General features: G+C 45.7%; 1 protein-coding gene across 1 annotated transcript; it reads left to right on the top strand.

Annotated features, from left to right (window-relative positions):
- The first annotated feature begins 3,208 nt into the window (after nucleotides 1-3,208).
- On the top strand, nucleotides 3,209-4,358 carry LOC132831177 (urotensin-2 receptor-like). The gene has a single exon (XM_060849188.1). The coding sequence runs from the start codon at nucleotides 3,234-3,236 to the stop codon at nucleotides 4,356-4,358; it is 1,125 nt and encodes a 374-aa protein (XP_060705171.1). The 5' UTR covers nucleotides 3,209-3,233.
- Nucleotides 4,359-13,091: the final 8,733 nt, after the last annotated feature.

Here is a 13,091-nt window from a genome sequence, read left to right on the forward strand (position 1 = left end):
CCCTACAAATCCGTATTTCCCATGGCTGATCCACTTAACCTACACACCCCTGGACACTATGAGCAATTTAGCATGGCCCAATCAACCAAACCTGGACATCTTTGGACTGTGAAAGGAAACCAGAGTACCTACACAGACACGGGGTGGGGCGGGGAATCGTGCAAACTTCACACGAACAGTTACCTGAGGGTAGAATCGAACCTGGGTCCCTGGCGCTGTGAGGCAGCAGTGCTAACCACTGAGCCACCGTGCCATCCAAATGAGATGGACATTATAGAAGCGCATGAAATAGAACAGATTAGGCAAACTGCAACGTTAGGATTAGGGTCTGTCTGTTCAAACTGGTGCTGGCCAATAAAGCCCTGTGCTGAAAATGTGTTGCTGGAAAAGCGCAGCAGGTCAGGCAGCATCCAAGGAACAGGAGAGTCAACATTTCGGGCATAAGCCCTTCATCAGGCTTATGCTCAAAACGTCGAATTTCCTGCTCCTTGGATGCTGCCTGACCTGCTGCACTTTTCCAGCAACACATTTTCAGCTCTGATCTCCAGCATCTGCAGACCTCACTTGCTCCTCAAAAATAAAGCCCTGTAACAGACACGTCATTTGATGAGTGACCAACACTTGGAATAATTATAGGAAAGATATTCTTCAGGAAACCATGTAATAATATGATTGGGGATGTGGGATTTTCTTTTGACATTAATGGGCTAAAGATTTACCTTCAAATCACTGACACATGGGTTGGAGAATGTTGCTCACAATTCATTCATGGAAATACCAAGCCAGTATTTACAGCTCATTCCCAAGCAGGCCTGGAGAAGGTGGTGGTGAGCTCCCATCGTGAAGCTCTGTAGATTATTTGGTGTAGACACCCCCTCATGTGGTTAGGAAGGATTTTGACCCAGGGACACTGAGGAACACTGATAGTGTTCTATGTCAGAAAGTGTGGGTTCGGAGGGCAAATTGCACTGGCTAACAGAAGCTCAATTGTGTCATTTTATATTCAGAAAACTCCAACCCTCAACCCACCCTCGATTAGTACAATCCAAGGAATTGGAAAGGAATGTTAAATTGCTATACAGTTGAGCTTGGAGTATTTAAAGGAAAACTAAAGACATTGCTGGAGCTTTAAACATTAGGTCAAGAAGACACAACAACATCTCTTCTTCTTCAGGAAGCTATGGAAATTCAGCATGTCCCTAAGGACCCTCACTAACTTTTATAGATGCATCACAGAAAGCATTCTATCCAGATGCATCATGGCTTGGTATAGCAACTGCTCTACTCAGGACCGTAAGAAACCGCAGAGAGTTGTGAACACAGCCCAGTCCATCACAGAAGCCAACCTGCCATTCACTGACTCCATCCACACTTGGCACTGCCTCGGAAAGGCAGCCAACATCAAAGACCCCACCGCCCTCACCCCGGTGATAATCTCTGCCACCGCCTTCCATCAGGCACAAGATACAGAAGCTTTAACACACAGACCAACAGGTTCAGGAACAACTTCTTCCCCACTGCTTTCAGATTTCTGAATGGACCTCTCAAATTTCAAATCTAATGTTGATCTCATGCTTTGTGCACCTTTTCTGTAGCTGTAACTTTATATCCCTCGCTCTGCCTGTGTGGAGTTTGCACATTCTCCCCGTGTCTGCGTGGGTTTCCTCCGGGTGCTCCGGTTTCCTCCCACAATCCAAAGATGTGCAGGTCAGGTGAATTGGCCATGCTAAATTGCCTGTAGTGTTAGGTGCATTGGTCAGGGATAAATACAAGTTTGGGGAATGGGTCTGGATGGGTTACTCTTTGGAGGGTCGGTGTGGACTTGTTGGGCCCAAGGGCCTGTTCCACACTGTCGGGAATCTAATTTAATCTAATCTGTTCAATCACCCTATGACCATTGTATGGTATGATCTATCTGCGCACAAACCAGAGCTTTTCCCCGTACCTAACTAAATGTGACAGTAATAAATCAAATCAAATCAGATGGCTGTGCCATTAAGGTCATCTTAAATACTGCAACAAGGACGGCTCAATTCTCGTACAGATGGGGTCACCTTCACTAGCTACTTCAGTCACTGATCTAAGAGGGATCACACCAGGCCAAACAAGGGTCAGGAGATGGAGGCATTAAATCTCGAGATGCAGGATGTCACACCTGGGTCAACTGGACCCAAAATCATTGACAAAGCCAGGACTGCTAGGGAAGGAAGTGAAATTATAGTGGGGAGGTAGTTATGTAGAGGCCATGCCACTGGACAGAGCAAACACAGAATACTGAAGAAACTCAGCAGATCTGGCAGCATCTATGGACAGAAAGAAAACAGAGACAACATTTTGATTCCAGTATGACTCTTCCTCTGCCCCCAGAGGCTGCTAGAGTTTCTCTGATTTTCTCCGGCAGGATTTTGCTTTTACTATAGTAATCGCGAATCTCAGGTTAATGCTCTGGGCATGTTCTGGAGGTGCCAGTGTTCGACTGGGGGTGGACAAAGTCAGAAGTCACATAAGCGCTGCTCCTTTATCAGTTGACACACCTGATGGGGCAACACTCCGAACGCTTGGGGTTTCAAATAAACCTGTTGGACTACAACCAGGTATCATGTGACTAGAGACTAATGCTCTGGGGACACTAACAGATGGTGAAATTTGAACTTAATAAAAAGCTGGTTAAATTGCAACCATGTGCTTACCATCAGTTGGTATTCAAAACTCACCTCACTCACTTAACACCCTTTAGGGACGGAAATCTGCCATCCATACCCAGTCTGGCCTACATGTGACTCCAAGCCAACAGCAATAGGGTTGACTCTTAACTGCCCTCTGGGAAATGTGGGAACAGGCAATAAATATTGGCCAAATAATCAACCTCCCATGAAAGCACAAAACAAAAACTAAACAAAGGTACACATAAGAAGAGGAGAAAGTGAGGTCTGCAGATGCTGGAGATCAGAGTTGAAAATGTGTTGCTGAAAAAGCGCAGTAGGTCAGGCAGCATCCAAGGAACAGGAGATTCGATGTTTCGAGCATAAACTCTTCTTCAGGAATTCCTGTTCCTTGGATGCTGCCTGACCTGCTGCGCTTTTCCAGCAACACATTTTCAGCTACACATAAGAAGAGACAACCAAAGAAATTTTGAACTAATTGAAATAAAATATATCGTGCATTCTTTTCCAGGTGGGATAGCAGGAAGAGAAAGATGTTTTAAAAACTCTCGCAGCAAACAGAGACACAAAATGGAGAGAGTTGAGAATGGCCATCTCACGAAAGGCAATCTGAGCAGCAATTCGTCCCTTCCAGGTCCGGGTAATGTAAATGAGGTCCTGATTACCACACTCCTCGGGGTGATCCTAACCATGATGTGTGTCTGTGGCACGCTTGGCAACATCTACACGTTGGCGATCGCCAACCGCTTGATCAAGTCTGCCGGGTCCATGTACGTTTATATTGCCAACCTGGCACTGGCTGACCTTCTGTACTTGCTCACCATCCCTTTTGTGGTGTGCACGTACTTTGCCAGAGACTGGTACTTTGGGGAGATTGGCTGCAGGTTCCTCCTCAGCCTGGACCTCCTGACCATGCACGCCAGCATTTTCATCCTCACGGCCATGAGTGTTGAACGATACAGGGCTGTGACCTCACCCCTGGCCAGTCAGGCTACAAAAGTGTGCCGAAGGATGATTACTGCTGCCATTTGGTCATTGTCGTGCATCCTGACCTTGCCAATGATGATTATGATCCATTTACAAGAGACCATCAGCCCTTCAGCGTCAACAAAGAGAATTTGCTTCCCAACGTGGAGTCCTGATGCCTACAAAACGTATCTCACCGTTTTATTCAATACCAGCATTTTATCTCCAGGCATTGTCATTGGATACCTATACATCCGGTTGGCACAAACTTACTGGCTTTCAGGGAGAATGGTTCTGGACACTAGGAACCGTACTCTAAAGCAGAAGGTCCTGTACATGATTTTTAGCATCATCTTGTTATACTGGACGTGCTTTCTGCCATTTTGGGTTTGGCAATTGGTGAAACTGTACACGCACGAAACACTGAGCTTGACACCTCTGGTACAGATGTACATCAATTTCTGTGTGACCTGCCTGACGTACAGTAACAGCTGCATTAACCCCTTCCTGTATGTGTTACTCACCAAGAACTACAAGGAGTACATGGCACACCGCAGCAGAACTTCCACTGAGCGGGCCACCTTCAAAAGGGGGGCAAAGGAACAGTCACGGGTCCAAAAGGTCAACTGCCCAAAGGGGCACAACCAGAGCTGCTCCAGCCAGAGCGGCAGGAGAGAGATCACACAGCAGGGTCCATGTTGGCCTCAACAAGCCATTCTCAAGAAATGAGTTGCCCCCGAGGTACCACGGTCTTATCTTTGTGTATTCTGGAGCAAGTCTTTGATAGACGATGGTAACAGAACTTGGAGACAGCCCATTCAGCCCCTCGAACCTGTTCAGTCATTGTTCTACCAGACCTTGACTGATCTGCATGCCACCTGCCTGTCTCATCTCTGAAATTCTCAAACCTTTATCCATCTCTCTCTCTCTAATTTAGTTGGCTAGACAGCTGGTTAGTAGTTGGAAGTGAGTACTGCAGATGCTGGAGATTAGAGCCAAGATTAAAGCGGTGATGGAAAAGCACAGCAGGTCAGGCAACATCCGAGGAGCAGGAAAATCAACGTTTTAGGCAAAAGCCCTTCATCAGGAAAGGGCTTCACTATTCCTGATGAAGACCTTTTGCCCGAAACGTTGGTTTTCCTGCTCCTCAGATGCTGCCTGACCTGCTGTGCTTTTCCAGCACCGCTCTAGGCTGGTTAGTAGCGTTCACAGCGTGGGTTCAATTCCTACATCCACTGAGGTTACCTGAAGGACTCTCTCCTCAATCTCTCCCCTTGCCTGAGGGATGGTGACCCTCAGGTTAAATCACCATCAGTTCTCTCTCTCTCTCTCTCTCTCTCTCTCTCTCTCTCTCTCTCTCTATAACAGAAGTAGCCATATGGTCCTCTGGGACTATGATGACATTTACCCTGATGATATAGTTAAAATCTCAGCATTAAACTTTTCAACAAGGCTCCAGTCTCAGACCCAAGCTTTTATAGGGAAAGAGTTCCAGATTCCTACTCCCTTCTGTGTGAGGAGGTGCTTCTCGACATCACCCCTGAATAGGCTGGCTCAGATATTAGGATTCCCATGCCCTTCCTGCTCTATTCCACACTCTCCCACACCCCCAACCTGAATTAATGAATGGTTATTGGATCTGATCAGATCACCCTCATGTACGTCTCTGAACGACTAACACTTTATTCCTGCTGCATTAAGGCATCCTGAGGATGTGAAAGATGCTCTACGTGAATCCGCATTCAGGTCCTGCTTTGCAAATCTACTGCAAGGCATCAGAGAGAGGTTTCAGCTACGTCACTGGCAGAAGACAGCTCATAGAATCCAAGTTTCTAAACTCCAAATTAAAAGAGGACCATTTGCAGGCCATTCGGCCCAATTGCTCTATGCTGGTGTTTAGACTCCCCACAAGCTTCTTCCCACCCTTCACTTCAGCTCGCCCCTTCCGAGCGATTCCATTCTCCCTCATGTTGATCCAGATTCCTCATCTATACAGTTCACCTTGGGCACTCCCTGTGGGAGCGAGTTCCATTTCCTGCTGCTCTCTGAAGGAAAGATTTGCTTCAGAATTTCCAGTTCAATTTCTGACTGACTGCCCTGCAATCCTGGCCTTTAGCTTCACAACTGGAACGATTTTCTCTGTTTGGCCCCAATCAAATTTTTAAAGACCTCAATTACGTCCCCACTCGGTTCGAGAGAAATGGGCCCAGTCAGCGTCATCAGGATCTCAGGTTTCTGCTACAGTCCTTCGGACTCCCCTCTGTATCTTGTCTGGTGACTCCCTGCCTTTACAGTAACATGGACACCAGCCCTGTGCACAATTCTGAGGCTAGCCAAGGTTATTAAAAAAAAACTTCAATTAGTATTAGAAACAGTGTGAAACTGGAACTAGCCAAGGGTAAACCAATAAATAGCAAACCAAAAACCACTCCTCTGCCTGTAAGTTGAATTTGATCCAGTTACTTCACATTCTTCCAGCTACAGGGCATTTTTTGGAAGCATCTGAAGGGAAGACTTTGTCACAAAGTCACTGCTTTCCCTTTCAATAAGGGCAGGGTCCCTTTAAATCCCACTCCCCATTATAACCGAAGCTTCTTTCTCCTTATGTTGTGCTTATTTCGTACAGTTGTCTTGTATGATATGTGGCCTCTGTAACTGTCAACTGCCAAATAAAATTTGCTTTGTTTCGACTGTCAAGTCGACCACTTGAGTGTGCAAACGGCTCATGGCTCCCACATTATTTACAACCAACTCAAAATCTTGGATCAATATTTCCAGGACTATGACTCTTCGGGACACGGATCACATTCTGCCTCAGGACATGTTTCGTATCTGCAGCCTCTGAGTACTCCTCCCCCATGGAGGTGTAGCCCAGTGCTACTATCACTGGACAATTAATCCAGAGGCTCCCAGTAAAGATCTGGGAACCCAGGTTCAAATCCTGCCATGGAAGAAGATAGAATTTACATTCAGTTAAAAAGATTAAAACTCAGATGATGATCATGAATCGATTGCTGGAAAAACTCATTCGGTTCACTAATGTGCTTGAGAGAAGGAAACTGCCATCCTTATCTCGTCACCAGGAAGTGGAGAAGTCAACATTTCAGATATAATCCTTCTTCAGCCCGAAAGAAGGTTAACACCTGAAATAGAGTTAGAGTCATAGAGATGTACAGCATGGAAACAGACCCTTCGGTCCAACCTGTCCATACCGATCAGATATCCCAACCCAATCTAGTCCCACCTGCCAGCACCCGGCCCATATCCCTCCAAACCCTTCCTATTCATATACCCATCCAGATGCCTTTTAAATGTTGTAATTGTACCAGCCTCCACCACTTCCTCTGGCAGCTCATTCCATACACATACCACCCTCTGTGTGAAAACGTTGCCCCTTAGGTCTCTTTTATATCTTTCCCCTCTCACCCTAAATCTATGCCCTCTAGTTCTGGACTCCCCCACCCCAGGGAAAAGAGCTTGTCTGTTTACCCTATCCATGCCTCTCATGATTTTATAAACCACTGTAAGGTCACCCCTCAACCTCCGACGCTCCAGGGAAAACAGCCCCAGCCTATTCAGCCTCTCCCTATAGCTCAAATCTTCCAAACCTGGCAACATCCTTGTAAATCTTTTCTGAACCCTTTCAAGTTTCACAACATCATTCTGATAGGAAGGAGACCAGAATTGCTCACAATATTCCAACAGTGGTCTAACCAATGTCCTGTACAGCCGCAACATGACCTCCCAACTCCTGTACTCAATACTCTGACCAATAAAGGAAAGCATACTAAACGCCACCTTCACTATCCTATCTACCTGCGACTCCATTTTCAAGAAGCCATGAACCTGCACTCCAAGGTCTCTTTGTTCAGCAACACACCCGAGAACCTTACCATTAAATGCATAAGTCCTGCTAAGATTTGCTTTCCCAAAATGCAGCACCTCATATTTATCTGAATTAAACTCCATCTGCCACTTCTCTGCCCATTGGCCCATCTGGTCAAGATCCCGTTGTAATTGGAAGTAACCTCCTTCGCTGTCCACTACACCTCCAATTTTGGTATCATCAGCAAACTTACTAACTATACCACTTATATAAATGATTTGGATGTGAACATAAGTGATGAAAAGTAATGGACCCAGCACCGATCCTTGTGGCACTCCACTGGTCACAGGTCTCCAGTCTGAAAATCAACTCTCCACCACCACCCTCTGTCTTCTACCTTTGAGCCAATTCTGTATCCAAATGGCGGGTTTGCCCTGTATTCCATGAGATCTAGCCTATGTTGCCTTCACCACCTCCTGATGCTGCCTGCCTTGCTGTGTTCTCCCAGCCTCCCACTTGCTTACTTTGGATTCCAGCATCTGCAGGTTTCTTTGTCACTAGTCCTTACCTGGTCTGGCCTAGATGTGACTCCAGGCCACAGCGATGCGGTTGATGCTTAGTTGCCTCCTGGGTATTCAGGAAAGGGTAATAAATGCTGACCCAGCCAGGGATGCCCTCAGCCAATGAATGAACAAAAAAATGTACCCAAAACACCAAGCATCAGAGGCTCCAAACCTTGAACGGAGGAAAGGGAGGCTGAAATCCACCCAGAAGTCAGGGTGGCACAGTGGTTAGCACTGCTGCCCCACAACGTCAGAGACCTGGGTTCAATTCCTGCCTCAGGCGATTGACTGTGTGGAGTTTGCACATTCCCCCTGTGTCTGCGTGGGTTTCCTCCAGGTGCTCCGGTTTCCTCCCACAGTCCAAAGATGTGCGGGCCAGGTGAATTGCCCATAGTGTTAGGTAAGGGGTAATATGGAGGGGTATGGGTGGGTTGCGCTTCGGCGGGTCGGTGTGGACTTGTTGGGCCGAAGGGCCTGTTTCCACACTGTAAGTAATCTAATCTAAACCAGTCATAAACGAGAAAAGATACAAGCAACAGTGAGCAGAGCAAAAGATGTAGAGGGAGGTGTAACGTAAGGGAGATTGGATGTATATTTAAAAAGGGGAGAAAGTTGGCAGGGACAGCAGGGAAGGAGTCCAAGTGAGTGGGCTAGTTCCTTCTAAGAGTTAGCATCAGCATGATGGGCCCAATGGCTTGCCTCTGCCTTATAGACTGCTTGAATCCAAGAGTTTTGCTGTTGTCCACTCCAACCCAAGGCAAAAGTAAGAGGAGAGTGCATTACTCCTGAGGCAGACTATTATATGGAGATGGCATTGCACCAGTAACAGGTGTTATGCCTCAAGGGTACAGCTTTCAAAATGTAGGGAGCAGAAAGGAGAGGGTCCCTCTTGAACCGTTCACTAGATTACCCTTCCTCCCCACCACCCCCAACATTTCTGACAAAGGGCTTTTGCCCAAAATGTCGATTCTCCTGCTCCTCTGATGCTGCCTGACCTGCTGTGCTTTTCCAGTGCCACACTTTTTAGACAATAAACTATCCTTCACTGGTTTGACCGAGTGTATTGTTTTTAAGAAGCTTGTTATCAATTTAACGGAACCATCTGGCACACTGCCCCACTGCTGCACAAAGACAGAAGAAGCTGACAGGACATTGAAAATAAAAGAGCCCTCAAGTCAACCACAGAACACTCAACTCCGAAGTGTCACACCGTGATCTAGCTGCTGCTTTTACTGAAGCCACTACCACACAATGACGTGAGCCGCAGTTTTTATACACTGACACGTTTCTCTGAAATGTGGTCATGAATGGGATGGGGGGGTCGGGGGGAGGAAGAACAGCTTTTGTCTAATTGTTTAAAATTGCACCATCCCAGCCAAGTGGAAAAACCAAAGCGGAGAGGAAGAGACTTGCTCAAGATCACCGGGTCATACTTAATTAAACTCTGCTGAACAATCCACAGGTTTAAGCAGCTGCTTCTCAGAACAATTTGGAAGAAAATAACTTTCAAATTTCTCTCCAACGGAGAGCTGGAATGATCGAGGGTTAGTACAGAACACAATCTAAAAATACCATCCCTATTGCTTCCTATCCATGAGCAGGCAGGAAGTGTAAAAGCTTCAGTGTTTGATTTGGTTTCTGGTTTTGAATTCTGTTGTTGCTGGGGATTGACTTGGAGAGTGAGAGAGAGAGAGAGAGAGAGTCCCAACGTGCACTTGGTAGATGAGAAGATAGACCCTGTACAAAGGAACATGGGACTTAGGAATAGAATTTGGCCATTCGGCCTTTCAATCTTGTTCCGCCAATCAATAAGACCACAATTGATCTGGTCGTGATGTGAGCTCCATTGCCCTGGCTCATTCCTTTCTCAACACAACTGACTCTGAGCTCCATCTCTACCTATTACTCCTCAGTCCTCCCCCACCCCACACATCTTCCATGCAATATATCAACCTTTTAGAACAGTACAGGCCCTTTGGCCCATGATGTTGTGCCAAGCATTATCTTAATCTAAGATCAACCTAACCTACACTCCTCAACTTACTGCTGTCCATGTGCTTGTCCAACCCACCAGTCCCTGAAGCTTCAAAAATATACCTCAAGCAGCTTTAAGTTTAAAGACCCAGCCTCCATTAATTTCTGGAGAAGAGAATTCCACAGAATAATAATCTTCAGAAAAAGAATTCTCATCAGTTTTAAATTCTCATTCTTAAAATATGTCCCTTAGGTTTCATCTCTGACCTGGTGGCTTCTCTGCAATCTGAACTAAAGTTATTGATATAACTCTGCTCAGTTACAGCATTACACTGATCACTGAAGATTACCTCCAGTTCTATCCTCAGCTTTTCCAGTAGATATGTTTGCAAGGGTCGAGATAGGGAAACATTTCCCCTTACAAAAACAAATTTTTGGGACATCTCAAAAAGCCTGACAACATCTGTGCCGTAAAAGCAGAAACAATGTTTCAGGCCAGTGACCCTTCTTCAGAATGTTGCAGACTACAACAAGACATTGAGAGGATGCAGAGCTAGGCTGAGAAGAGGCAGATGGAGTTTAGCTGGGATAAATGCAAAGTGATTCATTTTGGAATGGTGTATACAGGGTTACATAGTGGAGGAACAGCAGGACCCTGGGATCCATGTACATTGAAGGATCTATGTTGCCACTCAACTTGATAGGGTTGCTAAGGTGGCACATGGTGCTTTGGCTTTCATCAAGAGCCATGAGGTTTTGCTGCAGCTAGAGCGCCCTGGTTAGACCACACTTGGAATATTGTGTCAGATGTTAGAAACAGCTGCATTATTCATCCTAGTGTAGGGAAATAGGAAAAGTGAGGGTTGGACAAAGCAGGGTAAGAGATTAAAGCCAAATCAGCCTTACCCTGGAGTGTCAGTTGTTCACATTAATTTAGCTGGAGGAGAAAGTGAGGTCTGCAGATACTGGAGATCAGAGCTGAAAGTGTGTTGGTGAAAAAGCACAGGAGGTCAGACAGCATCCAGGGAACAGGAGATTTGATGTTTTGGGCATAAGCTCTTCTTCAGGAATTAATTTAGCTGCCTATAATCTCATGTCTGCTCCCCTCAGCACAGGAGCTAGAGCAGGCCATTCAGCCCCTAGAGTCTGTTCTATGCCAAATGGGGTGATTGCTGTGTATCTGTTACTATCTCTGCAGCAGCAGGAAGCTCACCTTTTGAAGGGTAAGGCCAGATTGGCTTAAAATCAGAGTTCACTAGTAGACACTGCTGTGATTACAACCATATCTCCAGGCCCCATGGATTCCTGCACCCAGAAGGAGGGGGGTTTGGCCACTGAGGGGGTAAATTGTAAAATATAGAAAATACTCCTGTTGCATAAAAAGGACAAACTTGAAGCTACACCCCCACTGCCATTAAAGCAGACTGTCCTCCAGCCTATTAGGGCATGTGGGAGTAACAATCCTTGAAGTGTGATAGCTTGCTAATTTTATTGCTCCTCATCTGTATGGGATGATGAGAGATGGGTGGGAGCAAACTGGTGGGTGCATGTGAGATCCAGACAAAGGGAAAGAGAATGCTAGTAGAAATCTGTGAAAGAGGGGGTTTAAAAAAGTGAAATGAGGAAACAGGACAAAGTATAAAACTTAAAGATAAGGGAGGTGGAGAAGGTGGGTTGGGTGTAAGGGGCTGGAAGAGAAAAAAAAAATTCAGGTGTACCTAGGTTCAAATCCCACCTGATCCAAGTGGGTAGAGACATCTGAACAGGTTAGAGGGGGTAAAATTCAGAACTGTACAGTGATGGAGTGAAGCCATACTTAACCCTATGGTGCCAGAATAGGGTCAGAATCACCTCTGGTCCTGAACTGGTCATTATAAGACTGAAGACCAATGTCAGTGACTGATCTAGAGGGGAATGAGTTTAATTTTAAAAACAAACTCCAGCAGAAGAGGCAGCTGAAAGAGGACAGTTATAAAACAATTCACAAAAGGAAATTCAGACCTCAAATTGCATCATGACTGTTAGTCAGAGACATGGCTTCATAATTAGAAGGAAAATATAGAAATCCTGGTTTTCAGTCAGGCTCATGAAGTTAACCATCAGAATAGACAGACTTTAGCAGGAAGCGTGGAGACTGAGAATCTTCAGGATAAAATCTGATTGAAGATTTGTAGCTCGGGTATCCGTTGTGGTTCTGCTCGCTGAGCTGGAAGTTTTTGCTGCAAACGTTTCATTCCCTAGCCAGGGAATGAAACGTTTGCAGCAAAAACTTCCAGCTCGGCGAGCAGAACCACAACAATCTTCAGGATGCAGGAGTGGAAAAAGTTAAACAAGCTTTCAATTCCCCTCCATGACCCCTCTCCACAGGTCTGGCAATCTCTGGCTTGGTGGGATTTCAAACATCTAGGTTTGAAAATTTTGCCCCCAAAAAACTCAGTCTGTCAAATTCAAAGATGGCATTCAGTCAAAAAAACTGAAAGCCCATTAACAGATACAGGTCAGTACCGGCCCTGTAAACCTCTGCTCAAATTGTCAGCCAAGTCACAGGCAGGGAGAGAGAGAGAATCAGTAAGTAAATGCAAGATTCCTCTGCAGCTATTGGAATGTCCTGTATGGGTGTACTTCTGAGGGGGTGTGCAGATTTATTACAGTTGGTGGAGCACTGCAATTTTCACAGCAGGAAAAAAATGGGATTCCAAACCTCAAACTGCTGACTTCATTATTTACAGCTTACTATTGGGATGAAAGTTAGTGAATGCTCCCTTAGTGAGTGACTCCATTGAAGGAGTTCCCAGTCTGGCCTGGCAGCTAGTGCTGATAGTCAGCTGAAAGCTCACCATTGTGGAACAGAACATACAGGCATGGAAGCCCTTTCAGGCAAAAAAGAGTGTCTAAAGCCTCCACTGCATGCACCCCCTTAAACTAGATGGGATAAGACCGAGACTCCCACCCACTGCTGTGGAGGAAGTTGTTCTTCACAATGTGCAGGTCTGAAGTTATCCCTTACTTGGATAAATAAGACTTGTCAATTGTGCAATATTAATTTGAATCAAGATTTTAATTAGCAATTGAATTCAATTGTTCAGTCCCAAAACAATG

This window comes from Hemiscyllium ocellatum, chromosome 33 (genome assembly GCF_020745735.1).
Source record: "Hemiscyllium ocellatum isolate sHemOce1 chromosome 33, sHemOce1.pat.X.cur, whole genome shotgun sequence".
In the NCBI taxonomy this organism is placed as follows: Eukaryota; Metazoa; Chordata; class Chondrichthyes; order Orectolobiformes; family Hemiscylliidae; genus Hemiscyllium; species Hemiscyllium ocellatum.

What these genes read in the sequence shown, in the direction of transcription:
- LOC132831177 (XM_060849188.1), top strand. Translation starts at nt 3,234, where the DNA reads ATGGAGAGAGTTGAGAATGGCCATCTCACGAAAGGCAATCTGAGCAGC.